Source organism: Pithys albifrons, chromosome 3, assembly GCF_047495875.1.
Source record: "Pithys albifrons albifrons isolate INPA30051 chromosome 3, PitAlb_v1, whole genome shotgun sequence".
Taxonomy (NCBI): Eukaryota; Metazoa; Chordata; class Aves; order Passeriformes; family Thamnophilidae; genus Pithys; species Pithys albifrons.
The window spans coordinates 55295138-55323083 of NC_092460.1; the positions used below are offsets into that span (position 1 = coordinate 55295138).

At 40.5% G+C, this 27946-nt stretch overlaps 1 protein-coding gene across 1 annotated transcript; it reads right to left on the reverse strand.

The window, feature by feature from the left end:
* Nucleotides 1-219: 219 nt before the first annotated feature.
* Nucleotides 220-17222, reverse strand: METAP2 (methionyl aminopeptidase 2). The gene is made up of 11 exons (XM_071552058.1): nt 16976-17222; nt 16016-16117; nt 12526-12591; nt 12065-12167; nt 6698-6859; nt 4867-5048; nt 4688-4782; nt 4507-4603; nt 3894-3997; nt 1570-1685; nt 220-1008 (listed from the first exon to the last, which is right to left on the reverse strand). The coding sequence occupies exons 1-11, from the start codon at nt 17130-17132 to the stop codon at nt 756-758; spliced, it is 1437 nt and encodes a 478-aa protein (XP_071408159.1). The 5' UTR covers nt 17133-17222; the 3' UTR covers nt 220-755.
* Nucleotides 17223-27946: the final 10724 nt, after the last annotated feature.

Sequence of the window (27946 nt, forward strand, 5' to 3'; positions counted from 1 at the left end):
AGAGACCACCAGATGAATTTGACAAATTCTAAACTAAAGAGGGGCACACTCAAAAACACACCACACCCCGTTACTGAAGCTGTCACATTTTGCCCTGTAAAGCGTTGATGACTTCTTGCCCTGTACACCAGCACTGACAAGACTATTTAAACAGGCACTGAGAGGCCAAGTTTCATATGAAGGAGAAGACAGGTCCAGTTTCAACACAAGACATGCAAATCAAGTTTGTAAAATATTTAATAGTTTCCCAGTGGACTCCTGACCAGAATTGTAACCAGTCTTCTAAAAAGTATATATATCTTTAGATTTGAAAATTTGTCTTTATTTTTTACAAAATGGATTCCAGGAAGTTTAAAAGGCAATATCATAGAGGACTGGGGCACAGAAATCAGGTGTAGTCATTCAAAGCATTCAAGTAGGAATATGGTAATATAAATATTTGAAAAGCATCTTTTATCATAAATGTTCAGAACAAAATGTATAACTCATTCCAAACTAAAAATTGAGCTTTATAGCATGTATTTCCCTGAACAGAAAAAATAAGTAACTTTTGAAATATTTCTAAAGGCCTGAAAGCTTTTTCCCATGGTTAGTTACAATTAGAAGACTTGCCTTAGATTAAATTCCTTCCTTTCCAAATATGGAAAGTATTAACATCAGTCCACTGTTAAAACAGACAATATGTTGCAAATTAATTCTGGCATAGTATGTTCCAACAAAGCCTAGAGTATAAAGGTGCTGAGGTGGCTCTGAGTTTAGTAGTCGTCTCCCCTGCTGACAACCTCCTTGCAGGTGGGGCGCAGCAGGATGGTGTGCTCGAACTGCGCCGTGTAGGAGCCTTTGATGTCGCACAGGGGTGGGTAGGGATCCACGATGCCCAGGTCGCACAGGTTCTTCAGCGCCATCAGGTATTTACTCTCTCCCAGGCGATCCAGCCACCGGCGGCAGAAGGCAAGAGTACCAAAGTTTTCATTGATAACATTTAGCAAGTGTTTCGCTCTTGGAAGCCTTGGAGAAAAAAGACAACAAACCGAGAACATATTTGAGAAGAAAGAGGTATCACCAGCAGGCATTCACTACAGAAATAAAACACACCAATTAAGAACAGGGTTAGACTGCAAGGTCTTTTCAGGCTCCCCCATTTTGGGATGTCTTGCTATATCAATCAGATGTTCTCTTCATAAAAGAAAGTACATTTTCCTCTTAAAACCAGATATATTTCAAAATAGATTGTGACTGTACCTGCATCCAGCTATGCCAACAAAACTGCACATAGGGATGGGAGTCATTTTCCTCAATAATAAAAGGACATTTCATTTTATAAAGAAAAAGAGAACTCTTCCTGATCCAAAGTGGTTAGTAATCTGAACTAATTTTGGCGTAAGTCTGGTGGTTTAAAACACCAGTTTTGATTTCTGAAGTCAAATATTTGGTAAGCTTTTTATTCATACTCCTTTGAGTCCTTTGGCAGCCTTATTAATTAGTGAGGAACATGCACTGATCAAATTTGAACCTTAAGGGGGTGATATCTCTAGCGTAACACACCAGCAAAACCCAACAAAATCCAACCTTATTGGGACATGTCCAACATCAAAGTTCTTCATATAATGAGAACACTCCATATCATCATGAACAACACCTTTTCCTGTGCTACCAAAGGTTTCAATAGCATACACTTCACCTTCCTAAGGAGAGAAAAAAGGAACATGTTGCAATATGAAAATAAGTGACACTGGACCATTCTGATACAACCATCTCCACAGTACAACTTCTGAATACAAGTAATTAAGTGTGAATAGATTCAATCACTGAATCAATGTAGAAAAAATTTCAACATGAAGATTTCACACAGTAAAGTTACAGACCTCTCCAAATCATCAACAATTTACATTAGTATCATTTTCTTGTTTCAAGTCAGAAATATCACTTTTTTAACGACAATTCCTCTAAGTCCATGTAGTGAAAGCACTGTCAAGGCACACATCTAACATAGCTAAGAAACTAAGTACTTCTCATTTGCTATTACAAGTCCCAGCAAATGCAGAGTTTAGACATAGCAAATAAGATGTTGATTACAAAGACTTACTGAAGAACTTTCAGCCCCATTTCCGCAAGAAGTTTCTGGTAAACAGCTACTAGTATATACCCTTAACCTGCTCATTTCCACTCCACAAGATGAATTTCTTCAAAAAATGAAGGTGATATATATCTGAAAGGGCATTATCAAAATTCTAGCCAAAAATAAATGAAATGCCATTATACAAACTCATTTCTGCCAAGTGCATTCACACATCCTTCATGGTAGGACTATGAAAGGCACTTATCAAGACATAACATTGACTGACAGCCTGAACCATATTTTTCAGTTTATTAAACTACTTTGAAAGTCACAACCCTAAAGTAAGAAGCCATACGAAAAGCAGTAACACAGGCTCCAAATTCAAGACAAACTCTTGAAGATGCCCCTGAACTGATTAATTATAAAAACACAAACCCACAAAAACCTACACACAATGCTGCCAAAGTTCACTTTACACCCACTTTTTCCAAATAAGGATCGTGAGTCCCAAAAAACTCATCGTATTGCAGTAGGACTGTGTCCTAAGTAACCTATAGAAACCGAAGAAATTAAAAAATGCCTTTTCTCCAATGTCTTGATATTCAATTAAAACAATTTAAAAGCTCTGAATTCATTAAGTTGTATTTGCTTAAAGAACACTCAAGTTTCATACTAGTAATATACTGATGCTGGACAATAAACAAAACCAAACCATTCACTAAGCCAAACCAAGGACACACAAGCTTTTTTATTTTCCTTTTCCAATACTCTTAATCTCTTTGCACAGTCAAACAGATAATAGTTAAAACTTTGTCTTTTTGCTCACATCACAGATCAATAGCTATGATCAAAGTTTGGGTGGTAAGAGCAAGCCTACCTCGTGATAATCCTGTCCAGACCACACCCGTGCCTATTCAGACCTTGCAAGTCTTAGAAAGGCTTACTGGTGCTCATTTAGTGATCAGGCTTAGAGTGAAATTAAAAGCTTTTTATCTCATTACCAATCTCTTAAATAAGCCTTCTTATCTTGTTAGAACACAAGCTTACATCAAAATGATGGCTCAATCTCAGGTTCCCTATCTGAATACTGCCCTTACGATTGGTAGTTTGTCACATCATGTACAGTAATTTCTTTTCCCCGGCTCCAAAACACTATTAAAACAACATTTTTCATCTAACCTCTCGCAATAACTAGAAATACATGTCATTATTTTGTTTCTGCAAAGAAAAACTGCATTGGAAGCTTTTCAAGAAAGATACTGTATCTAACAGTGCTCACAAAAAGTCATCCAAAACTACACTATGGAAATATTTACCAAGAATTACTCGAGCAAGAGAAGATTTAACTAGAGAGTGAATAAACAAGGAAAGTGTGAATGACTTGCAAGTCCAAACAACTTTCAGGAAAACTCTTAATTTCCTGAAGTCCAGTTCATTCCAAAATATGAATCCCTGTCCTTTCCCATGCTCATTAAGCACCAAGTGCAGTGTTCTGCATTTAAAGAACATACATATGTTGAGAAATAAACATGCAATAGTTTCCATAAGCATCACGAAGGCCATTCAGATTTCAAGGATGGTGGCTTTTTTTGTTTAGTTTTCTTGTTTTAAGGGTTTTAAGACTTCAGTTTCAGAAAATGATACCTGAACACTCCAGGGCTAAACAGAGAAGCCACTGACATGAAACATTACTCCTTTACAGGAACACTACAAAGTACAGCAGTTTTTCCGCTCCTGCTGTTGTCCAAAAGGATCACAAACACTACACATTAAAAGTGCACAAAAAATACTACTCTTGCAGTGACAGCTGGAGAAACTTAAGAGCTCCATTTACCTCCATTCTTGTGGCTTCTCCTCCCTTCACAATGGGCACGGTTTTCCCAGCATGTATCCTATACGGCCCAATCGAGTGTCCATTCAAATTGCGAATTGGCTTCACTTTTGAAGAAAACATTAATATTACAGACAATTTCTTAACAAATGCTAAACCCTTTAAGCCAATATTTTGTGTTAGCCCATATTGAAAGTACAATAGTGGACTCATCAGACTGCAGCAGAACGAAACACAAAACTGCCCACACATACTGTACAAACACCAGCCAAGACACAAGTTGGCTTTCTGTGCTATAGCAAACCTTCGTTATTAAAGACTAGCAACTCCAACAGTAACAACAGCTTATTAATAAAGCCAAACAGCAGGTATCAAATTAACTGTGCAGTTTCAAACAGTTGTTTAGCCTTCATCTTAAGTGTTAAAGACAAAAGGAAAAGTCAAGAATATTTCTTCAGAGGAATGGCAAGCCAGCCAAACACATATATTTATTCAAGACTCATACCCTACTTCTAGTACAAAGGTCTTTTCAGTATCATAAAATCAATCAATATTTGTACAATACACATACACACACTTTAAAAACAACTATCCTTATATAAAGAAAAAACCTTGCCTTGATATGTTTTGCCATCAATTTCAACCTCATAAGACTCCATAACTTCTTGTATGGCCTCCCCCACATCACAGAGACGTACATCTATTCCAGCACACTGAAAATAAAGTGCCAATGTAAATGGAAAATAATCAATGTTTACTGTAAGAACCTTTGTAAAAGACTTATATAATGATCATACCTTTATTCCAGTATTTGTAGCATCCTTTACAGCTTGTAATAGTCTGTCATATTTTGGATTGAATGTGACTGTAAAAGCACAGTCAATAATACGACCTGAAATTAGCAGAATTTAATTAGCTTCATAGCCTCTGCAATGAAGAATGTTCTCAAAGTTTTAATTCATAAATGAAAACTAACCACTAATGTGTGTCCCAAAATCTATTTTGCAAATATCGTTGTATTGCAGGACTGTTGGATCTCCAGCATTGGGAGTGTAGTGGGCAGCACAGTTATTCAGAGAACACCCAGTAGGAAATGCAAGACCTGCATTTAAACCATTTTCCTTTATCAGCTTACGTGAGCAGTCTTCTAGCTTTTCACTGAAAGGCAAAGGAGGAGGAGGAGAAAAAAAGGAACAGAACAGTTGCCATTAGTATTTCTTACAATGACTTCAAAATAAATCAACACAAGAACAAAAAGTCAGAAAAATATTTCATCAAATGTTTAAATGTGAAATCTTACAACTATTTGTATGCTAAGTAGACAGACACTCTAGGCTGAAAAACATTAAGTACAGCATAACAATCTTCAGTTCTCTGTGTTGTTTCTTCTACCCTTTCTTCGGCAAAACTGAGTTTCTCAAGTTTTTACTCTAAACTTAAATATTCATCCTTTACAAGCTGCATTTAACCCATTCTTCCTGAGCAGCAGTGTTTAAACAACTAAAGTTCAATCAATTTCTGGGATTTAAAAAAAGGGAAAAGGCCTCATTTATTAAAAAAGTAATTAAAAAAGGACCTTTTCTTATTTGAGCAATAACTGTGATAAAATAAAACCTCATGAGACTAGCATTTGTTCTCAGTTTTTGTCTACTCTCAGGCTGCTATTTCTGGCTACTGCAAAGCTAAAGAGTGTGTCCACCAGTGCATTCTCCTGCAGTGTCAGAGAATGATGCGAACTGCAGCTCACAGCAGTGCACCACACTCAGATTTCATTTAAGACAGCCACTCATGTGAAGCAATATGGAAGGAGTGTGTATTTTAATCAGCAAGGCCCCATAGCCTTTAGGAAGAATAGACACGTTTTGAGAAAACTATTGCTTGTAGCAGTCAAACTGTAAAATTCAGTATGACAGCTTCGTTTAGCCCAGACTAGTGATTATTACAGCAGCTGCCTTTCTTCTCCTTTCCCTGATGGTATAGTATTTCTTTCTGTTATCCTTGCAGTTACCTTGGGGATCAGCTCTGATTAGCTTTCTTACTATCCTACTCTTGTCAGCACAGTCCTCAGTCACACCAGGCTGAAAGCACCTGAATTTTGGAAGCTAAACTGTTCTGGATCAGTGCAGTACTTGGAGAGTAGACATTCACTCTAGGTAAACTGAAGGACAGAAAAAGTAATAGTTGGAAGAGTCATGAAAATCAGTCCATGCTAATTATTTCTTTAAATCAAACTCATGTTTGTATTAATCCATTTGCTCAGTTATTTCTTATTAACTAATAAAGAAACCCACGCTGTCTTTCCACCAGAAGCATCAGCTCACGAAGACTAACCATAGTCACAGCCTTCCTGCCCTGGGCTGAGCACACAGCCGCGCTGCCTCTGTGCCCACTGCCAGCCGCAGACGGCCCCTGCACTGCCCACACGGCGTTCCACTGACAGCTCTGGCAAACACCGGGCATGTGCTACCGCTGTTGCCGCTTCTCTCAGAATGCTGCAGAACTGATGTGCAAAAGTACCAAAGGCACTTAAATTTAAATGAAGCATATAATCAAAATAGGCGAACATAATGGAAAGCTCAGTTTAAAATTCAGTATGATCCCAGGCCCTGTAAAACTGCATAAGCTAAAAATGTAAGAGGAAACTTAAAGGGAATAATTGGCTGTACTGGCTGTGTACTTCAGACAGAAATCTTCCCCACACTCATGACAAAGTGAATTAGCACACAAAACTGAGACTAAATCTCTCTCCCTCTGAAGAATGAAGAAGAATCTACAGCAGTGTTCTTTGAGAAGATGTGCGTCCTCACCAGATTTCTATCATTGTCATTCCAGGTTTTATCCAGCTCATAACGTATTTCCTCACTTGTCTGTGTGCCTCTGCAGCCTCCCGAAAATCATTCCAGATTTCTTCACTGGCTTGATCTAGTGCTTTCTTTTCTTCACTAGTTGTTCTCCAAGCAGCAGTTCGCCTTGAAAATAAAAAAATTGTTTCAAACAAGATACTTTCCACATAGCAGTGATTACAACTTCTGTCTAAAGCCTGCAGAGTGTTTATTAATCAATCAGGTCTACATTCCCCTGGGCAACAGAAAAGATTCTGAACTACACAATTTCCAGAATAAAGGAAGTCTAGTTAAAAAAAAGAAAAATTATCAGCAACAGAAGACTGGCACCTGTGAAAGGCAGTAACATCCTACCAAAAGCCCAGATAAGCAGAGTGCTTGAAGGATGTACAGAAGTTTTCAAAAAGACAGAACAGGCATATAACATTCATGTGAATGCCAGCAATTCTACCTTCAGTTTAGCAGGGCAAAAAACTGTGACAGACTCTGTTCAAGCAAAAGGTTTATTTTTTTTTTCACAATCCTGTTCCTTCAGAGTGCTCTTCCTGTACAGAGAAGAATCTCAGTCCTGTGCTGTGGCTGCTTGGCCCAGAAACTTACTGACCCAGAGACAATAACCTCCTTCAAAATTTAAGAGCTTGCAGTTCCAGTATTACTTTTGCTCATCCACAGAATATTTAGATAATAACACCTAGCACGGTGCATGGGAACTATGAAACAGGTCAGGATGTTACTTTCTAAATTGCTGGATGGTGAATTAGCATTTGTTCCAGGAGATCACCACTCATTCTGGCTGCCTCTTTGGTAGGTTCAAAGAACAAATACAAGAATAATTTTTAATAGGACTAAATACAAGATTAGTTTTGAATATACTTTTCATTATGCAAAAAAGCCATACAACTGAGGTTCCACGAAAGCAGACAAAGAAAAAAAGCAATTTAAGCATCTCGGCAGCTCTCAGAACTTAACTAAGAGATTACTCTTACAACTCCAAAGTAGAGATATGCTTCAAATGATGAAGGTGCAGCCTTGTAATGATGCAAAAACCCCTAGTGATAACTCAGAGTACATGCTATACAGGACAAAAATAACTACACCCAATATACAGCTACACATGCTGGTAGGTTGGTCTTAAAAGACAATGGATGATGGACATGATGAACCAAATATGCTGAAATATGACAGTCTCCAAATTTAGAAATTAACTTTTACGTTTATGCGAGTTGATTCTAAGCAAACAAGTGAATATGCAGAGAGTAAAGGATTACTTTTTGAAATCTGAAGGTGTAGTTTCTTACCTGTTTTATAGACATGTAACTTAGCTCCACCCTAAGAAACTCCTTTACAGCCAAAAACCAGGCAGGAGTGAGCCAAAAGACTATGCCCTGCAATTTTGCTGCATTTTGAACTAAGTATATATGCTTATATGTAAATATGTAAGTATATACATTTATACTAGGTATTTGAGCAGAGTTGAAAAGACAAAGGACAACAGGCTATTCCATAAAATCTTTCTCAGAATGATCAGAGGATCCAAAATATTTTGAGATCCTTTTGCTTGTTTACCTTGAACTTCCTGCTCCTTTTCAGATAAAGTAACAATAGTGTGAAGGAGAAATCCCATGTTTACCTTTCAGAGCAGATTTCTTGCTCCAACAGCATCACACATTCTACTACTGGAATTTGCCTTAACTCTACCAAAAAAAAAGCAAAGCAACAGGTTGCAGCACCTGGGTCCCTCACTGCCACGGGAAAACTGGACTAGTGCCAACAGCCAGGGTGAAAAGGTGCCCTGCAGACAAACAGTGGGCACAGAGACTCGAGGTTCTTTACAGACTGCTCTGGGCTCCAGCAGCGAACACTCTCTGGTAGCAAGAACTGCTGACAGAGTATGGGCAGCTGCTCTGCCATCTGTCACAACCTTGAGTGCAAACTCCAGCAAACTGGCAGGAAGCTGTCCTCCCTCTGTTCTACTGTATGTCAGCATAGTCACTTCAGGCAAGTCAACTGGGGGACCAAACAGCCTCTAGGTTTAAAAACACTGTCTCAGAACCATGGCACTCTGCTGCCAAAGCTGCACTACTGCCACTTGGGAGCTCAGGAAGGGAGGCAAGAAATCCTGCCTAGGCCTAAGCACTTCAGGATGACAAAAAGAGCAATTGATCAGATGAAGGCCTCACACCAAACATCAGATCCTCTGACAGGTACATGAGCTAATAACCTTTTGACAGTTTCCTAACATGCTGCCCCCACAACAAGTCAGCTGAAATTCACCTCTTGCTCCAAGCCATTTGTTTCTGTCTTTTCACTCCAGCTCACAGCCCACAGTTTTCACTAGCACAAAGCTTTAAAGGATCATGCTTTAAACTAGATTCTAGTAATCAAAGAATTCCAGAAAACAATTTCCCCAGATTATGTTTATCCAGATCACCCAGCCAACATCATGTGGGAGGGAAGAGATGCCATCCAGAGGGACCTGGACAGGCTTGGGAGGTGGGGCTGTGTGAATCCCGTGAAGCTGAACAGGGTCCAGTGCAAGGTCCTGCACCTGAGTCAGGACAATCTCACCATAAATAAAGTCTAGGTGGAGAATGGACTAAGAGCAACTCAGAGGAAAAGGATTTGGGGCTGTTGGTGGACAAGAAGCCCCACAAGACCTGGAAATGTGCATTAACAGCCCAGAAAGCCAAATCATGCATTGAGCTGCATCAAAAGCAATGTGGGTCAAGGGAGGGGATTCTGCCTCCCTACTCCGCCCTGGTGAGTCCCCACCCAGAGTGCTGCATCCAGCTCTGGGGGACCCAAAATAAGCAAGACATAGACAAGTTTCAGCAAGTCCAGAGGAGGTCCTTGAAGATGATGAGAGGACTGGAGTAACTCTCCTACGAAGACAGACTGAGAGAGTTCAAGCTGTTCAGCCTGGAGACGAAGGCTCTGGGGAGACCTTACAGCACCTTGCAGTACCTGGAAGGGCCTACAAGAGAGCTAGAGAGGGACTCTGACAAGGGCATGTTGTGGCAGGACAAAGGGTAATGGATTTCAACTGAACAGGGTAGGTTTAGATCACATGTTAGGAAGAAATTCTTTGCTGTGAGGGTGGTGAGGCACTGGAAGAGGTTGCCCAGAGAAGTTGTGGAAAGCGTCACTGCCCAGGGCAGAGGGGTTGAAACCAGATGATGTTCAAGGTCCCTTCCAAACCAAACCATTCTGTTATTCTATGATAGTGGGACAGAGGCAGAAACAAGCAGGCAGGGTCAAAAATTCCTCAGTCCCATTTTAACAAAATTGGTGTATCAGGAAATTATTTGCTTTCTGCTCTGTCATATTATTACAAATTCAGGTGTCTTCAACAACAAACCAAAAGCTTCAAACAAAAGTAAGTATTTGAGATATAAAAATATTAAACCTATCAGTTTGTTGTATATATAAGAACTGCTTATCTGCTATTTTTTTTCCATTGGAATTTGAATGACACCCACTTCTAGTTCAACTTCTCACACAAAATACAGAATTATAGGTTGATGAGAGGTAACTTTAGAAAGCACATGACATCAACAGTTAAGAATAGAAATGCAACTCTAAAAAAAAAATCAAAGACAAAACCCTACTGACCTCAGCATAAATAAGAGAAGTGACACAAAAACACTTCACCAATATATAAAATAAATCTATTATTCAGAATAGGAAATATGCTGGCATTAATGTCAGCTACTAATTTAAGTAGCTGCTTAAAGTAGCATCATAAGATTTAAATATTTAAATTAGGAACAAAACTAAGCATATATTTGCTTAAGCACATTATATAAAGAAACTATTTCAGGTTCCTTAGAAGAATATGCTCTCCTTCCATAGCAGAACACACTTGGTACAGAAGAAACCCCCCACTTAAATCCTGTTATGAAAGGTGGAGTTTTTTTATTGCTTTTATAATTTCTTTTCCATAAACAGTAGTGAAGCCAGAGCAAACAATTTAAATCTTCAGTACCAGAGATGTAAAAACAGTGTGTTATTTGTTAATAAATGATGAATATGTTTAAGATGTTTAACATCCAATTTCCTGGTTTGTTTAAATCCTGTTCTTATGTACATGGCATATACATATACAGAAAAATTCTTAACTCTTAAGCATCAAACAATCACTCCTGGATCAGCCTGTCAGAAATATCCTGTGAAAGTCCCTTATTAGCATGCTAATATTGTGCATGCAAAAGGCTGTAATTTAGAAATAAACCTTGTGATCAAACTGAAGTCATTAAAAACAAGAAAAGGCTTCCTCAAAAGCAAATTTCAATCTCAAAAATGAAACCATATTATCTGTGAGTCTCTGAAAACAATTTACAGGATGTGCCAGACTCTTAACTATGTTGCTTACGCTCTGTGAAGAACCGGCATTGACTTTAAGTAACAGATAAATAAACATTTCAAAGTAATGTAATTCTGAAAAAAAGTAATTAAAACTAGACAATACTTTCAGAAATATAAGTATTTATCTACTCCCTCCCTTTGGTTTAAACTACTTTTTTCAGAGTTTTGATTCAATATTTCGTGGGAAGTTGTGATGATATTAAAAATACTTAAGCCTTTTCATTCAGATTTTCATGCAATTCCAACTAATTCTAAGCCACACGTCCCCTGTCTCCCCCACACATGACATGACCTTCCACAACACTTCACACAGGAAAAAAATCAGTCAAGGACAACTCAGTCAAGCTGATATGCACTAGTTCCTAACAAAACAGACAGCAGGCCCCTGTAAAAACATAAGGATGCAGATCCCTGTTCCAGTAAACCACCAGCAGCTGTTGCTTGTTTAGTGAAATTGCACATTATTCCCACATCACTGCAAATTACAAAAAACAGGTGAGTTTATAATAACTATGTATTCATGCAAAGAGAGAGAAGCAAAGTACAGAGGCTTTTAAACAGAGAGACTGACATGTCTCCATCAAAAAATAAAAAAATAACAGAAAGTTGACATCTCAGTGGTCACAGAACTGCTGCACAGTAGTGTCTCATCTCCCTAAATTTTGAAACTTTGCCCACTTCTAATTCAGACAATTTTTTTTGTATAAGCTGCCTACTGGAACCCTGTTGATCCCCTTCTCATGGCAATTCTGCTCATACTGGCTACACCTTCATTAAAAGGGTAGCAAAGGATGAACATTTCTGGCCTGAAGCCTTGTATTCATTGAGTTCTTGAATGATCCAGTTTAAAAAAAAGACAAAACCCAAACCACAATATAACTCATTTTGTCCATTTAATTGTGCATTAACAGTTTTTTCAGCACATCCAAATGACAGCATTTATTTTTTTAAGCTTAAAACACTCACCCATCTTGTGTTGGTGGATATTCACATTCTTCTCCCTTCGGGAATACATTGCTGGGAAACAGATCACATATTGGAATAGAAGGTGGATCTGTCTGGACCTTTGCTGTTGAATATAATTTAAGAAAGTTTTACACATGGCACACTGGAAAAACACATTATCTTACTTCAAGCATAGAAGTTAAAACAGCACAAATTATTTAAGATCCTCTTATTAGAATCTGGGCTTCTACCAAGACAACATCACATCACAATGGCTTCATATGACCTTATTTGGCCAATACTCAGGGCCAAGTGACTGCCCTCAATGGCATTCAGGGATACCAAAAAGAGGACAACTCAGCCAGACTTTGCCTACAAACACAAACTCCACCCCAAAATTCGTTTCAGTTGCCAAGAACAGCACTTGCACACAGTTAATATCAAATATTCATGCAGTCTATATTTTTGTGCTGGATACCTACGTCCTTTCTTCTTTTTCTTCTTCTTCTTCTTTTTCCCAGTTGCTCCATCTCCTTCACCCTCACCATCTACAGGAAAGAAAGTGTTCAGGTGAACATAAAATAACCTTAAAGAACAAAGAAGTTCGAATGAGGCACACGAAAACAACTGGACTATCTGGAAACACTTCTTTCATAGCAGAACTTAATGGATGGAAACACAATATCCAGCAGCTGCTACCAAACCATTACCATTTTCAGTCCCTACATAGACTTAACAAAATACTTGCTATAGTTGACAACTTAAACATATCACTGAAAGAGGAAAAATTCAGCTCAGGCAAAGCGTTTTCAGGAAGTCCTACTTCATATTCTTCTGTTCTCAATTCAAGCAAAAAGATGCCTGGGACTGTTAGTGGGCACAAGAGAGAACTGTATTAGACACAACAGCTGACAAAAAGCTGGGAACTACAGCTGCAAACCCATCTTCTGATGCTTCAGCTAAAGAACTTACTGCACCTGGAATGATAAAGACCTCAAACAAGTAAAGATGACAGCATTTGGATCAGGATGAGTTTAACCTGTATAAAAGGGAAGGTCACAAACACCTCTCAGCAAAAACACTGCATGTGAGAGATACAACAAAGGTGGTAAAACACCAGAACAGATTTCTCAGAGAGGTGGTAGATGCCCCATCCCTGGAAACGTTCAAGGTCAGGCTGGATGGGGCTCTGAGCAACGTGATCCAGATGAAGATGTCCCAGCTCACTGCACGGGGCTGGACCAGATGACCTTTAAATGCCCTTCCAGCCCAAACCATTCTATGAATCTACACCAGTGGAAGGTTTCCAGAAAGGACAGCATGTAAGCACCAAAGATCAGCCACATCATTTACAGTCACATTTGGGAGATAACAACAACCCTCTAGACTTAAAGTTTGGCTGTGTCTCATGCCTAGTTACTTCACCCTCAATATGTAATGTAATATCATCTTACTAAACCTTCCAGACCTAAACACGAGTTCTTTGCAGAATGGACAAGTATTAGTCATCTACACTGAGAACATTTTCATCTACAGTGAAAAATAAAATAAAAAGAAGTTTTAGAATCAAATCAAAGCATTGCCATTTTGAATGTATTGATACAGAAACTTAGATTTAAAACCAATCAAATGACTGACCAGCTGTTCCAGTCAATAGATTTCAAGCCCCTCACAACAGTCAATGCAATCTACATTTTCATACCATGGTGAGTGCTGTAATCCTGTAGCACGGGCAAATTTCAGTAAATGTCACCCCTGTCCCTCCCAGCTCATTTTGCCATTAAGTACCTTAATTTAAGTTTTAACAATAAATTGAAAATATAAATACTTTGTAGCTGTAACACAGTCCAGCCTACCAGATTCTTCATCAATTCTTATTTCACAGGCAGGCAAAACTCCTTAAACAGTGCATATAAATTTCTTTAAAATGTGGTAAGTTCACCACATTTCTCTTGACCTTGAGCTGTAGTCAAACCATTCATAAAGTATTTCATTAGGTATGACTCCAGTTCATTCACTAAAGGATTTTTTTTTAATGCTAGGCCTAAACCGAAGGGAAAAGAAGAATACAGCATTTCTTATACATTGTCGCTGTTGCCTTCTGCTTATTGTGGCTCTTTCATACATCACTGCCCGTGAAACAACCAACTGCAAAGCCAAACTAACCCTGCCTGTGCTTTCATGTCCTTGAAGACTGCTGCAGACTAGCTGTGCTGCCAGAAACATAACCACTGCATCTGACCAATACCCTGTCTGCCTTCAAGTTATGTAGCTGCTAGTGAAAAAAATGTCAGCAGAAAAGCAATTTAAGATCTTTGCAGAACTGAAGCCCCACCTTAATTCATTTGGGTAGAGCCATTTAATAACTCCCTGCAGTATCATGCAAAAGTACTGCCTATCAGCACATTTCAACACTGCCAGGGAAATCCAAAGAGCACCTCCTAATCTCTCCTGGAGTTCAAAAGTTTTAGAGTCTCAGTTTTGAGGCCACTCAGTTATGGCCTTATCAAGTGGGGGGGGGAAGGGAGTAGGTATTTTATTGATTTCAATCTAATGCAGCACCATGTCTTAAAGCAACAATCCTGTAACTACACAAATAAAATGGCAAGTGATGACAACCAGTACAGGTAAGAACACAGAGTCATCTTCAAATCTTTGCATCAGTTTTTTATTTTCCTGCAAAAATATCAGTTTGACTAAAACCACATCCAAGTTTCATATATAGGAAAAAAAGAAGATTACTAGTTCAGTCACAGCATCACTTAATTTTGCATACTTTCCCATACTGTACTACTAATATTGTAAAAAGGATAAAGAGCATAGCATTTGATCTGCAGCTAACAATGTTATTTCTCCTGAGACTGAACTCTGACTATTCTAATAATTTTCCAAGATTTCTTTTCATTGGATAAAGTTTTCACTATCCTGCTCAGTATTTGTTACTCAGGTTGCAATGATGGCAAAGCACATACTGCGTTAATCATCCTTCAAATCCACAACCTGAAACATACCCCAAAACAAACCATCAGAATATATGTCTATGGAAAGTTACTGCATTACTGTGTGCTGCAGACTGATAATGTTCAAAGATAAATTTATTTGTTCTTTCATACACCTTGGCACACTGATTTAATTTTTTTAAACTTCCATAACCAATTTATTAAAATGAAATTCCAGGAGGATAAATTCCAGCAAGTCAACTCAGAAGATTTCTAAGTAGACTAAGAAACATCAGGATGCTGAGCAATCTTTACATACTAATTCACAAGAAGGAAACTAAATTACTAACTTAAAAAATGTACTTTTTAAAATACCATTTCTGTTGAGAACCATCCCTCAAACCAAAGGAAATACAGCACTTTTATCTGATATTCCTATAGAAAAGGTGCACCCAGTCTGGATTTCAATATGGACACTTTTAAGGCTGTTGCTTAGAAAATCAGCTGCATAGCACAAGCAACACATAAGGCGTATGTCTTGCTTGTCTATTAATCCCTCCCCAATTCAACGTTAATGAAAAAATACAATACAGATGAGCAGGTTTCAAGTCACTGGTGAAGACTCTAAAGCCTCCTATTAATTAATATGCTCCCTTCAAATTTGCTGTATTTTAAGCCAAGAATAAGAGGCATAATTTGGCACATAAATGCTTACTAACCACGGTAATGCAAGTAAAAATAACTTACAGCTTACCTTACCTTAAACTAAATGTTTTCCTTCAGTAATTAGGTCCTTGAGAACACAAAGCTTTAACAAAGCTCATATCCCTGTTACTATTTTTATGTACCCGTATGTCACAGCTGAACTGCTGGCAAAACAGTTAAAAGTGTATATAGTTACATCACACCTCTCTCAAGGGAAAAAACCAAACAAATCAAACCCAGAAAGGTATCTGTAAAACTTTTGTTAAAATGGGAATTTTGGAAAGAGTTGAAACTGGAAATGTCAAGAGAAAACATAAGTTATACTTGCCTTCATCATCATCATCTTTTTCTTTCTCCTCCAGTGCTTGCTTGTCCAATTGTTTTGCTACATCATCAAGAGCACCTTCCACTTCTTTATCTGTTTCTTGACCTGTTTGTAAAATTGAAGTATGACTTACAGTAAAACATTAGCTCCACATTACTAACCAATAGCCCCCAAAACTTTATATAAATATTATGCTGTATTCATCCTACAGATACCACAGCACAGCTTTGCCTCCTCTGAGGCAGCCCCAGCATGTAAGATTGTAGGGCTCTACAGTGACAGGTGCTCTTATTGACACTTACGTACAAAGGCATATTACCCTCACACTTCTGACCACTTTTTTTTCTGCCAGGGTAAATAATTCTCCCTGCCACAGCAGCAGCCTGCTCCTGTGAGATAACAGGGGCGTGAAGGAGATAATTATAAACGCACAGCACCATCATCGCTCTCTGCTGACCTGCTAAAACAAACCCAAAACGGTAGCGCCTTTACACTATTTGCCCAGACTTGCTCCAGCTCTCTCCGAGGACCTGGGAGGGGTGCAGAGCCTCCATCACGCGGAGTAACTTTTACAGCAGCAGTCTTACGCCTTGCTCCCCTCGGGGCATAGGAGGAGGTGAGGGAAGCCACGGCTTCTCCTGCGCGCAACGGAGGCGGGAGGAATCCCCAGCCCCCGTGGAAAGGCAGCAGCCCCCTCCGGGCACGGGCGGCAGCCCCCTCCGGGCACGGGCGGCAGCCCCCTCCGGGCACGGGCGGCAGCCCCCTCCGGGCCGCGGGGCTCCCCCTCAGCTCGTCCCGCCGCCACGGGCCGGGACAGGGCCCCTCACCCCGACGGCGGGACCCCCCCGGCCATCCCTGAGCCCGCCGGTGCCCGCACTGCCGCCCGCTGTACCGGGCCGCGGCCCCTCGTGCCGCCCCGCCAGCGCAGTGTCCCGGCGCGGCGCGGCCCGGTCCGGTCCCTACCCGCAGGGCCCGCTCTGCCCTTCTTCTTCTTCTTGCGCTTCTTCTTGGCGCCGTCATCGGCGCCGACCCCCGCCGCGCCGTCCCTGTCGCCGGGCTCGGGGGGCAGCTCTCCATTGAGGTGCTGCTCGGGCTCCTCGGCCCGCCCCACGCCCGCCATGTCCTCGCGGCCGCGCCGCCTCGCGCTCGGACCCAGCCGGGCAGGGCGGCGGCGCCGGCAGCGCTCGGGGGGCGCGCGGGGCACGCCGGGACGGGGGGGGCGAGGCCTCCGCCGCGCACGCGCCCCCGGTGCGCGCGGGCCGCGGGGGGGGGCGGGGCCGGGATGGGGAGCGAAACGTGGAGGAGAAACAGCGTTAAATGCCAAAAGAGACCTTGCCCCAGTGGGAGCAGTCGCCACTGAATGCTGTACAGGGCGTGACATTGTGAAAGTTTTACAGCTCCAGGACACTCAACAAAACTGAAGTCACACGAGAGAGAACTCGTGTTCTGAACAAAAATAATGCACTGGAAAAATTACTTGTTCCAAGTCACATGGAGCAAAAAGGGGGATACTAATACATGGTAAAGGACACTGCCTTGCCCTGTTTGCACCACCGCTTAGAAAACCAAGGTGAAACACCAATGTTACCAGCGTCCACTAATGGTTCTTTAAATCAGCCTAATTCTTAAAATTCATTGAATGAGTTTATCCTTTCTCCCAAGTTTTCTCCTAGTATAACCATGCAGGCTGAAAAAAGACCTTTTTTTCTTCATTGGTATATTTTGACATGTATTTATAGTACTGTCTACTCTTTTATATGGGTCTGAATCCTGGGTCATCTACTGCCACCACCTGCAGCTCCTCGAGCGCTTCCATCAGCGCTGCCTCCGTTCAATCCTAAACATCCACTGGTCTGATTACGTGACCAATGTGTCCGTTCTTGAACAGGCAGGGGTCACCAGTATCGAGGCCATGCTGATGAGAACACAGCTGCGCTGGGCAGGGCACGTCTCCAGGATGGAGGATCACCCATTGCCTCCCAAAGATTGTGCTCTATGGTGAACTCGCCACCGGCTGCCACAAGAGAGGAGCCCCGAAGAAGAGATACAAGGAGTCCCTGAAACAACACCTCAGCCTTGGCCATATTGACTGCCACCAATGGTCCACTCTGGCCTCCAACCGGGATTCATGGAGACACACCATTCACGACGCTGCTGCTTCCTTTGAGAATGCACGGAGAGTCAGTCTTGAGGAGAAAAGACAACACAGAAAGAACCGTTCCTTGCCAATAACACTTAAGGAGACTTTCTGCTGTGTCTTTTGCAACCGGACTTGCCTATCCCATATTGGCCTTTTTAGCCACCAGCACGCTTGCAGCAAGTGTGGGTAAAGCCCTTCCCAAATTTTCGTTCGCAAACCCTAGCCATGATGATGATAGTATATGATATGATATAGTAGTGTCATTATAATTAACAACATATAAAGGTTAAAAATGGGCCATATTTTCCATAGCTTTATTTTAGAATGATTCTACAGAGAGGTCTTTTGTTGGGAAAGCTGGGAATGCCTTGTCGCTTGCTGGCCAAGCGTCCGTGCCCCTCCGGCTCACACCGTGGGCATCCCTGCATGCCTGGCCTGACAGTTCTCAGCATGAGCAACACTCCAAAAGACTAAGCTAATGCTCTAGTAGTGATCAAACAAACTCCATTCTGGCCCGAACAGGTGTCACAGCAGCATGTTCTCCTCTGCTTTTGCTTAGAAGAGCACTAAAACATGGAAACACCCAGCTGGGGCTTTTTTGGACTGGGCTGGGTGCGGGGAAGCTGATCCCTTGGGCACAGGGTGTGTTCTGAGCACTAAGACATGCCTTACAAGTGGGAACTACTGTGTAACCACTTTTTCCCCCCTTAAATCACATTGTTATGGGCCACTCTTATTCTAACTGGACCACCTCCTGGAGGGCCCTGTTACTGTGGTTAAAAAAGAATAAACCTTGAATGATAGAGTGGGTGAGCCATTTAACTCTCGCTGCTCTTTTTCTGCTCATCTACTGCCCCCACTCCAGTCAGAACTGATGTTGTCTCAGGCTAATGAGGAGAGCCATGAAGGACTAGCTCTTTATCATACTGAGAATGGATGACACAAAATCACGTGCACTGATGTTGCCTATAACACTCTCACATTATTGTTTTCCATTCTATTTTTCAAATTAGGTACAAGAGGAATCTACAGAGGTGAGTTTTTAGTTGGTTGGTTGGGTTGGGTTTTGGGTTGGCTTTTTTTTGTGATTGGTGGCAGGGGAAGGGCGAACATGACTTGTCAGATTTCCTGAATTTTCCGTTTGGAGTGATCTTAAACTTTCCTGTTGTACATTTATTGTAGCTGGGCATTTTAATGGTCCCAAGATATCCGGTAGCAGTGGTTTTGTGTTTAATTTCAATCCATTAGTGTTTCACACACCAGACTCTTCTTACCCCTTGTTAATCCCCTTTAGTGTCTTTGACAGCTTGAAAAACAGAGTTACGAGCTTGTGCTCCTGTTCCATTTGCTCTAGTACGTGCTAAAACATACAGGTTGCCAGACCATGGAATTTGTTGACTGCAGAATTGAAGTGACAGATAAAGGAGTCCACGAAGTCTAAAGAAGCCCAGGGAATACAGAGGCAGAGATATTGACCAGAGATAATAAGTAAGAATGAATCTCATGCAGAAGCTGCAACCATGAGATCCAGTGGTAAGGGCATCAGAGGGAAGAAAACCAACAAGCAGAACAAATATTTCTGTGTTCAGCTGAATTAATGAAGGCCGTTTTCTCAGTTGTTTCTTTCCTCCCCAGAATGACTCCGGCACCATTCATAATCACTGTGATACCCCAACAGAGAGAGATGGCCTGTGCTGTAGTGGTACATGTGCAGTTGGCCAGCTGACTGCTGGTTCAGGAGAGCTTGGCCTGTCTCTCTTTAGGTGGGGACACTTCTTTGAGCCACTATGATCTACTCACCTGCTGATTTTCACAAAGTGTGTCCATCTTTGGGTGTGTTATTCTGCCAAATCTGGCTGAAACTGGACATTCACATAAACTTCCTTTCCTTAAAAACGTAGAGTGAAAATAAATTGTAGAGGGGTGTCACACTTAACAAAGCTTATTAATAAAACGTAGCAGAGTGAAAGCAAACTGTCAGTGAGCCAGAAGAGGATGAAATAACTGTGTCTCTACAGCTTGAGGTGGTGTTAGGCTGTGTTCATTAGGCTCATAGGGAAGAGGGCACACTGGACAAAGCAAAGTTAACCACTTTGTGGGTTATGCTTCTTGCAGACCCAGAATTAGCCCTGTATGTAATAGAGTACAGACAACCAACAAGAAAGCAGCATGATAATCAACTTGCAAAAATAGGAATGCTGTATAAAAAAAATTGCAAAGTGGGAGTAAGAAGTTAGACTGACTGCATTAACAAAGCAATCAACATGAACTGATTGACAACTGGTTTCACATTCCCCACCAAACTGCTTTTATGAGGATCTGGTCTCATAGAAGCAGAAAGAGTGAGAAATCTTGTAGCATGTCCTTGGCCAGCTCAAGGGGGTTTGTTCCTTTTTCTATTGTTACCAGTCACCTTTTCATAGTGTTTAAATACATTTTATTAATGGATACTATTATTTTTCCTAATTTCATGCTGTACTAGGCAGCATTATAAGATGACAGTATTGGGCAGGCCATAGGGCAGAGGAGAGCTATGAATACTATTTTTAGCTGGAGAGGTTTTTTTGTTTTCTCACAGTAGCTATTCCTTTTTCCTAACCAGCCTCCTGGACAAAGGCAAGCAGTGCCTGGGGAATTAAGGGAAAGGCTGAATGCAGTCAAAAACATGCAGCAGGGTTTTAAACTTTCCTGAACGACAATACAGAGACTCACTTCTTTTTCTTCAAGGAAACTGCTCCCATTGCACAATTTTCCCAGCAAAAGAAGTTATGATCTTCAGGGAAAGACTTTTTTCCAGGGTATGTTATGTTTTCTTTTGTGCTTTCTTTTCAATCTTTATGTAAGTGTAAAGAAATGGCATGAAATGAAGCAGGGGAGCTGTCTCTGACAGCTGAAGTTTCATCCTGGAAAGAGGAAGGACAACTAGGGAGTAAGTGGGCTGTATCAGTGTTGAACAAGAAGAATTGAACAGTGTGATGTTATATTTATTTCTCTTTATGACACTTTAATATTCTTTTTCCTAGGTAAGGGCCCAAACTCATAGTCCTTACCCAGATCTAAAAAAGCAGTGAAGTCAATGGGACAATTTTTATGACTAGAGTTTTAATATTGAGCCTAAAGGATGAATGTAGACAAAGAATGAGAGCAAATATGCCTCATGAACTTTAGAAGGAAAGCTATTCCCTGTTTCCCACTGCTGAGGACAGGGGACACTAGTACTGCCTCAGCCACCATGACCCATAGCACTTACTATAAAAATGACAGCTGCCACCAAAGTGTCTTCCTTAGCATGTGCAAAATAAAGGGCTTCCTTCATTCTGAAACCACTCCTCTAAAAATTTTTTATAACCTAGATTAAATAGCTAAATAAAAGTTAAAAGTGACAAAAACAGCCAAAGAATTCACATTTAATACCACTCACTGTGCAGTTCTTTCCACATTCCTTGGTATCTGTTTTTTTCCTTTTTGCAAAACACTGGTTAGATTACAGCCTGCCAGATGTAATCTAAATATGCCTTGCCTCAGCTGGTGTCCCAACATCTGTGTCCTTTGGAGGACAGATTTTCAAAGGATATAATGAGGGCTTCTGAAAAGAAGCAAATTTCATCTCTCTTGGAGGCGAAAGTCACCTTGAGAATCACAGACCGCTGTGTGTGTGTACTCAGACTGGGACAAAGCAAAAGCTTCTCAGTTTGCATCAATAGGTGCATGCTGTGAAATATAAAAGTAAGTCACTTTATTGCCTTCTCTGGACCTTATTTTTTAAATTGCTTTTAAACTACAAGATTCACATGAACAAAACCATTGTCTAGACCAGTGCTTCAGGAAGACTCCTCATATTTCTGTGACGAGGAGCTGTTGCATTGGGCATGTATGGAGATGTATGCATTAGGATTTACTACAGTGAGCGTCTCCTTGACAGCACATCTCTCTACCTGTGTGCAGACTTGGTAAGGGATGAAAGGTTGCAGAGTCAAGGGTCACCAGTCTGTTATTTTGCAAATATTTCTTTTTTATATTTATGATAAAGTCATAAAAATTCCTTTTTTCTTTTTTAATAAAAGCATATTAAGTGATGTACTTACTAAACCATAACTGCAGATGGAGGCAGTCTTCTTTATCAGATAATGAACATTGCACTTCCTCGGAAGTAATTGTAGGTCATATGTCATGAAAACTCTAGTTTCCTAAATTATCAAAAAATGCTATTTTGAACTTCAGTTTTGCACTTAATTTTATATCGTTTAATCCACTGGTGTATTAATGTATTCATACAGTGCTGGTTCTTTTCTTACCTGAAGATTTTCCAGGGCTCACACAGAAAGTAATTCCTCAGTTTCACTTTCAGTGTGAAAAACACTAACAGTTTCCTTCTGACATCCTGCTGTTTTCCTCTGGAGTCCTCCACTCTTTCTGCAGTCTGGGGAATAATGAAAACAATGTTTACAGCTGCAGTACTGGAAGCCATACCTGTATATTTCTTTCACCAAGTATTTTCTGTACAGAATATTCTTCTACTTCACCTTGACACTTTGCCTAGTCTTAAATTGGAAACAGTAATTTTGTTCTAAATGAAAACTAGAATGAAAGAGAGAGGCTAGAAGCTATCAAAAGAACTGTCCTCCTATTTCACACAGATCTTCCCCCTGCTTTACTCCCAGCTAGTGGCGTGACACTGGTAGCAGCCGGAGCAGGGAAGTTTCTGTCAAGTAGTCTTTCAGGGAAGGTACAAAAAATGTCCCAAGGCAGATGTGGCCAAGACAGAACAGGAGAGACAGGAGACGCACAAGACCAGAATTGGCACTTTGCCACACAGTGTGGGCAGAGAGACAAGTGGGAAGGTGACAGTGCCTTACACCTAAGCCTGCCTTCTTGAGGTGTAATCCTGAACGTTAGTTTCTGCTGGCAGCATTTCATAGGTTTAATACACTTAACTTACAGACCTTGAACAGGTAGTTACCAGATAATATCCTTTTTCTGCTGTTTTGTCATGGACTGAGCAACAGCACATTGCTAGGTGCAGAGCTCTGTGGATTTCATGAAGTTCATGTCTGCTGACTGATGTACTGGGAGCCAGTGTTCACAGCATTCCTCTGGAGTGTGACTCCCCAGGATAACTGGGTTTTAATTTCAATTTTCATCTCATTTGCTTTAAACTGGTATTTTTGTTCCAAGGACAAATCTTGTTTTGCCTAACTTGCTTTTGAATTTCAGAAATTTCCTCCAAGTTATTTCACTTTATGAACACATTCATGTGCACTCATCTTAAAGAGTGAAAAACTGGGAGGGGTAACCATGTGGTTACAGCTAAGCTTGCTTGTGTCTAGGGCCTTGAGGACTAAGGCTTTTTTTTTAAACTTTCTTTGTATTTCAGATTTTAAGATTTTAAAAACTTGTTAAAAATATTTTCCACGTTGGCAGGCCTCTGAGTAAAATAAAGATGGTCCTCTCACAACCAGAGAAAATGAGAGTTTCCAAACTGGGGGCGGGGAAAAGCCCAACACAAAAATAAAGGTATATAAAATCAGATAATTAGACTTTTTTAGACTCAAAAGTTTTATTAAGTCAAAAAGTCCTTTCCAAATAACATGTAAGAAAGCAAAACTTTGGATTTATTTGATTACCATTTTACTGAGGCAAGGGAAAATAGTTTTATGTAGGGGAGAAGACATCGATAAACATGTTACATTACATTATATTGCACTTCAGGAGGTGTAGTCCAAAGCATACAATGTCAGTGCTAAGACTCCTGGTTTGACAATGGCTTCAGTAAATCTCCTCCTCCTGCTCTGCACAGGTGTTTCTGAGCTTGATTTAGGAGTGTCTTCCATGGAAGGAAATGTGGCTCAGTTAAACTGTGAAGGAGTGCACTGCCAGCCTGTTCATGTGGGTTTCAGGCAACAAAACTAATGGGTCTGTTTTCTGTGTTCATTGACTGGTACTGCTCTCACCTAATGATACAGCTTTTTTTCCTCCTCAGCCTAACTGCAGGCAGGAGGGTCATCTGTACAGGCGAGCATACAGAAAAGCATGAAGATGCTTACTTAACAATGATGCAACAAGGAAACAAAAATGTCTAGTTTTGTGACAAGTGTCATGTCATTCCCTGTGTGAAACCACTATAGAGGACCCAAACCCAAAGATTTGCCCAACATCTTTGATCTCACAGGCACATGGGAGCATGTTAAATAAGTCTGTGGCTGCCAACATGTTACAGGAACTCGGATAGAAGTTGCAGCTTCTCACTGGGTGTGAAAGTGGTTTCCTTCAGATTCTTGTGAGTGTGCTAACTTGTAGCTGGAAAGAATTCAGGATTGCTTGCCACAAATGGCCCCAGAAATGACTAGTGTACAGAACTGTGAGAACCAGGTGAAGCCACACCTCAGAGGAGGTTAAGTGTGGTGCTCTGGGTTACAAATGTACAGAGTGAGAAATCAGTGCCATCAGAAGAGAACAATACAAGAAAACCTTTGCTTTACCAGCCTGCGCTAAAAAGGGAAAAAGAAAGTCTGAGTCAGCACCAAATATGCCTCTAGGAAGTAAGGAAAGGTAAGGTCATGCTGTGTAAATGTGCTGTGTTGTAATGTTTGACCTCAAAAGGGAAAAAAAGCACTTTCTGTTAGGTCTACACTCTCTGTTGTCTGGTTAGGCCCACATGCTCCACTTTATGACTAGTTATACTGCAGCTCTCTGCAAAGCACTGTTTTAGGACATGATGAAATAACTTTGCAGCTGAAGCAAGAGGTACAAACACTTAGAAGAACAAAGCCAGTGAAACTGGGCAATGTTTCAAACCATTTATCAAAGCATTTTTATTCTCCTCTTTCAAGGTGAGTGATAGAGTCATAACATATTGCGCCAGCACAAATAATTGCATCCAGAGCATTTCATTCAGCAAGTGTCAGTAATCCTCAGTGCAGAACTATCCCTTGGAGTCAAGCCCATTCCAGCTCTCCAGGTGCTACTGCAGTCTTTCTCTTTTGTAAAAAAAAAGAATTATCTTTGGATTTATGTTTTTGAAAGCTGACTCACCCTTGCATGTATGATCATAAGCATTGCAGTCTGCTTGTTTCCTGTCTAGCTCCTGTTGTGCAAAATGATGCTGTCTGGACACCCATCACAATCAGCTTCTTGCTCTCTGGCATTTGTGATGAGAGGTAAGAGTACCAGGCAGCTCTGTTATATGGCTCTTAACAGAGGTGGTTAGAGTTATGCAGCACCTGAACAGCTATTCTGAATGTCTGATTTAACTGAAGTATGGATTAATATGAGAAGGGAGCAATTGTCAAACAATAAATCTCCCTGATCGGTGGACACAATCTTCTTTTAAATACCCAGTCCTTCTGTGATTATATCTGATCATCTGCCAACAAGGTTTTCTACAGAGCCACTGCAGGTTCCCTACTTCACTGCAGGTCCACTAGTCTTTGCCAGTAGAATACAGAGTGAATAACTGCTTTCAGATGTTATTTTAAGTATTTTCCTCCTGAAATCCACCTGCACACATATATTTGACATACTAACTTTTGCTCTGAATGGGAGCACTAATGCCTTAACAGAAAAGATCTTCACAAGGCATTATATCAATTCCTAAAACGTAAACAAATTTGATGATCTGAAGGGAAGAAGTGCTTACTGTGCACCAATTTTTTGATTTAAGAATATTGCCATGTAAAAGAAAAAAATGGCTTTTGTTAATTTTCTTCCTAATCCTGGCCATGGAGTTGGTCAGATGCCACCAGGACTGCAGAACTGAAATTCCTTGGCTGGTGAAGGTTAAAAGTGCTGCAGAGACATCCAGCATCCTAGCATGTGGGAATAGCTCTATAAATAATATTTAGGCACTGGAGGAAATGATACCCTTTTCTGTTGTTTTCTAAAAATGTGGCATCCAGTTCCTTCTGGCTGTAATAAATAATTTCTGAAATGCTTTGCTGTAGCATTGCATGCTTGTGATGTCTCTGAACTATTAAGTCTGCAAGAGTATTGATTCCACCTTTAGCTCTTGTACTCACAGGCAGCCTCTTATGCCTCGGTGTCAGTGATCCCAAGATCGTGCACACTTCCTTTCAGCACTCTGCCCCTGCATCTGCCAGGGCCCTCTACACTCAGTCAGCTCTTGGAATTTTCTTAATCACAGATGAATGTCTAAGGGGTTGAGACAACCAGCTGCCACTAAACTGTCTATAGCCTTTCCTATGTCTTGGGAGCTCCCATTTGCTTGGTCTGTTGTCACAGGTTTATTTTTTTAATATGATGAAGGGAATGACCAGCAGCAGGTCATGGATTTCTGTGACTGCAGTTCTAACCCCCTGAGTTCTTCATTCTGACTAATTTGCTTTTAAATTTGATCATAGTGAAACAGTAAATCAGGGAAACTGATCTTCCCTTCATTAATTTTAACAATTGCTTGTCCTGTTCTCTAGCAGTCTGTGCCTGTAGCTACTTTTTATCACCTCATTTAGATTTTCAAATCAAGTAATCTGATTTCTTGTTAATAATCATTGCAACAGAAGGTGTTCCAAATACAGTTAACACTCTGAACATTTGTCTCAGGTGTTCTCACCTTTTTTTACAATTGAATAACTGTGACTCTCCAGAACTTATGGACCTTCTACCTCTACTCTCCCACAGATTTGCTGAAATCATCCACAACTACAGCAAATGTGAACTAACTAAAATATACCTGCCATAGTGCAGCTGCAACCACAGCTGTGCACGCCAAAAAAACACAGGAATGCACTCTCAAAGAACTCTGTGGCCTCTGCTGCTCAAAGTGATGCATGGTTTAATTTTCCAACTCCTCCAGATTGCTGCTGAGAATAATTAGAGTCTGCATTACCTGCATCCTCTTCCAGGAGCAATCCTGGGCTGTACACAAATCAAATAGTGACTGTTACTGATGTGGGAAGTTAAGGTAGTTCATATGAGTGTCTAACCTGTAATTTATCTGAATAATGCCTTTTTCTGCACACCCCTTGTCTCCCTAGACCTAATTTTCTGGTTTTTCAATTGAAGGTGCATACAGTGTACATTCCCTCTTTCTCCTATTGTATTCTTCCAGGCAAAGAATCTGTTTTATCTGTTTAAGAAGGCAATTCCCAAAACTTTAGCATTTTGTGTGAGTGAACTTCACTTTCTACTGACACAGGCCATAGAACAGGACTGACATTAATCTCAGTCTTTACTTATTCATCTAATTCTAATCTTTCATTCTATTTCTTGAGGTTGGATTTTCCAAATGTCTGAGTCCAGTTCTGAAGATCTTCACCAAAAGTTGCCTGATCTGTGGATACTGGTTGGGCTACAACAAGTCTAAAAACAAATATAACAAATTGAGATTGCAAAATTAAATAAATGGCAGTGTTTTCATTATGTGTAATACAGATTATGGGAGACCACTTAGCCAAACCAACACACTAGTCTGGAGAGTGTTATTGCTTTGAAAACTCCTAGGGTTCTGCTTAACATTTCACTATTGATGAAAGAGAAACATATACTATTATTTAAGCTACTGTAATGGAAGATAATTCTTATCTCAACAGAGACATTTTCATGATGAGTTAGAGTTAGTGATTTTCTGATTATGAATAATCTACAGATAAACTTTCCAATAGTTGTGAAAAACTGCTTTAATATGTCTTTCTGCAGAAACCTGGTCCATGAAAACCATTTTGCAATTTGATATTTGTTGTGATTTGTAGCCTGTTGCCTTGCCAGGGCCTGAAAGCAGTTTGCTATAAGATATTGTGGCCAGAACTGGACCTTTAGACTTCTTCATGCTGCTTATACTT

Coding starts and splice junctions, on each gene's coding strand:
- METAP2 (XM_071552058.1), bottom strand. CDS start 17,132: ATGGCGGGCGTGGGGCGGGCCGAGGAGCCCGAGCAGCACCTCAATGGA. Junction 5,049..6,697: donor ATGACAATGATAGAAATCTG/GTGAGGACGCAC, acceptor TTTGCCTTTCAG/TGAAAAGCTAGAAGACTGCT. Junction 4,604..4,687: donor CTACAAATACTGGAATAAAG/GTATGATCATTA, acceptor CTTTATTTTCAG/TGTGCTGGAATAGATGTACG.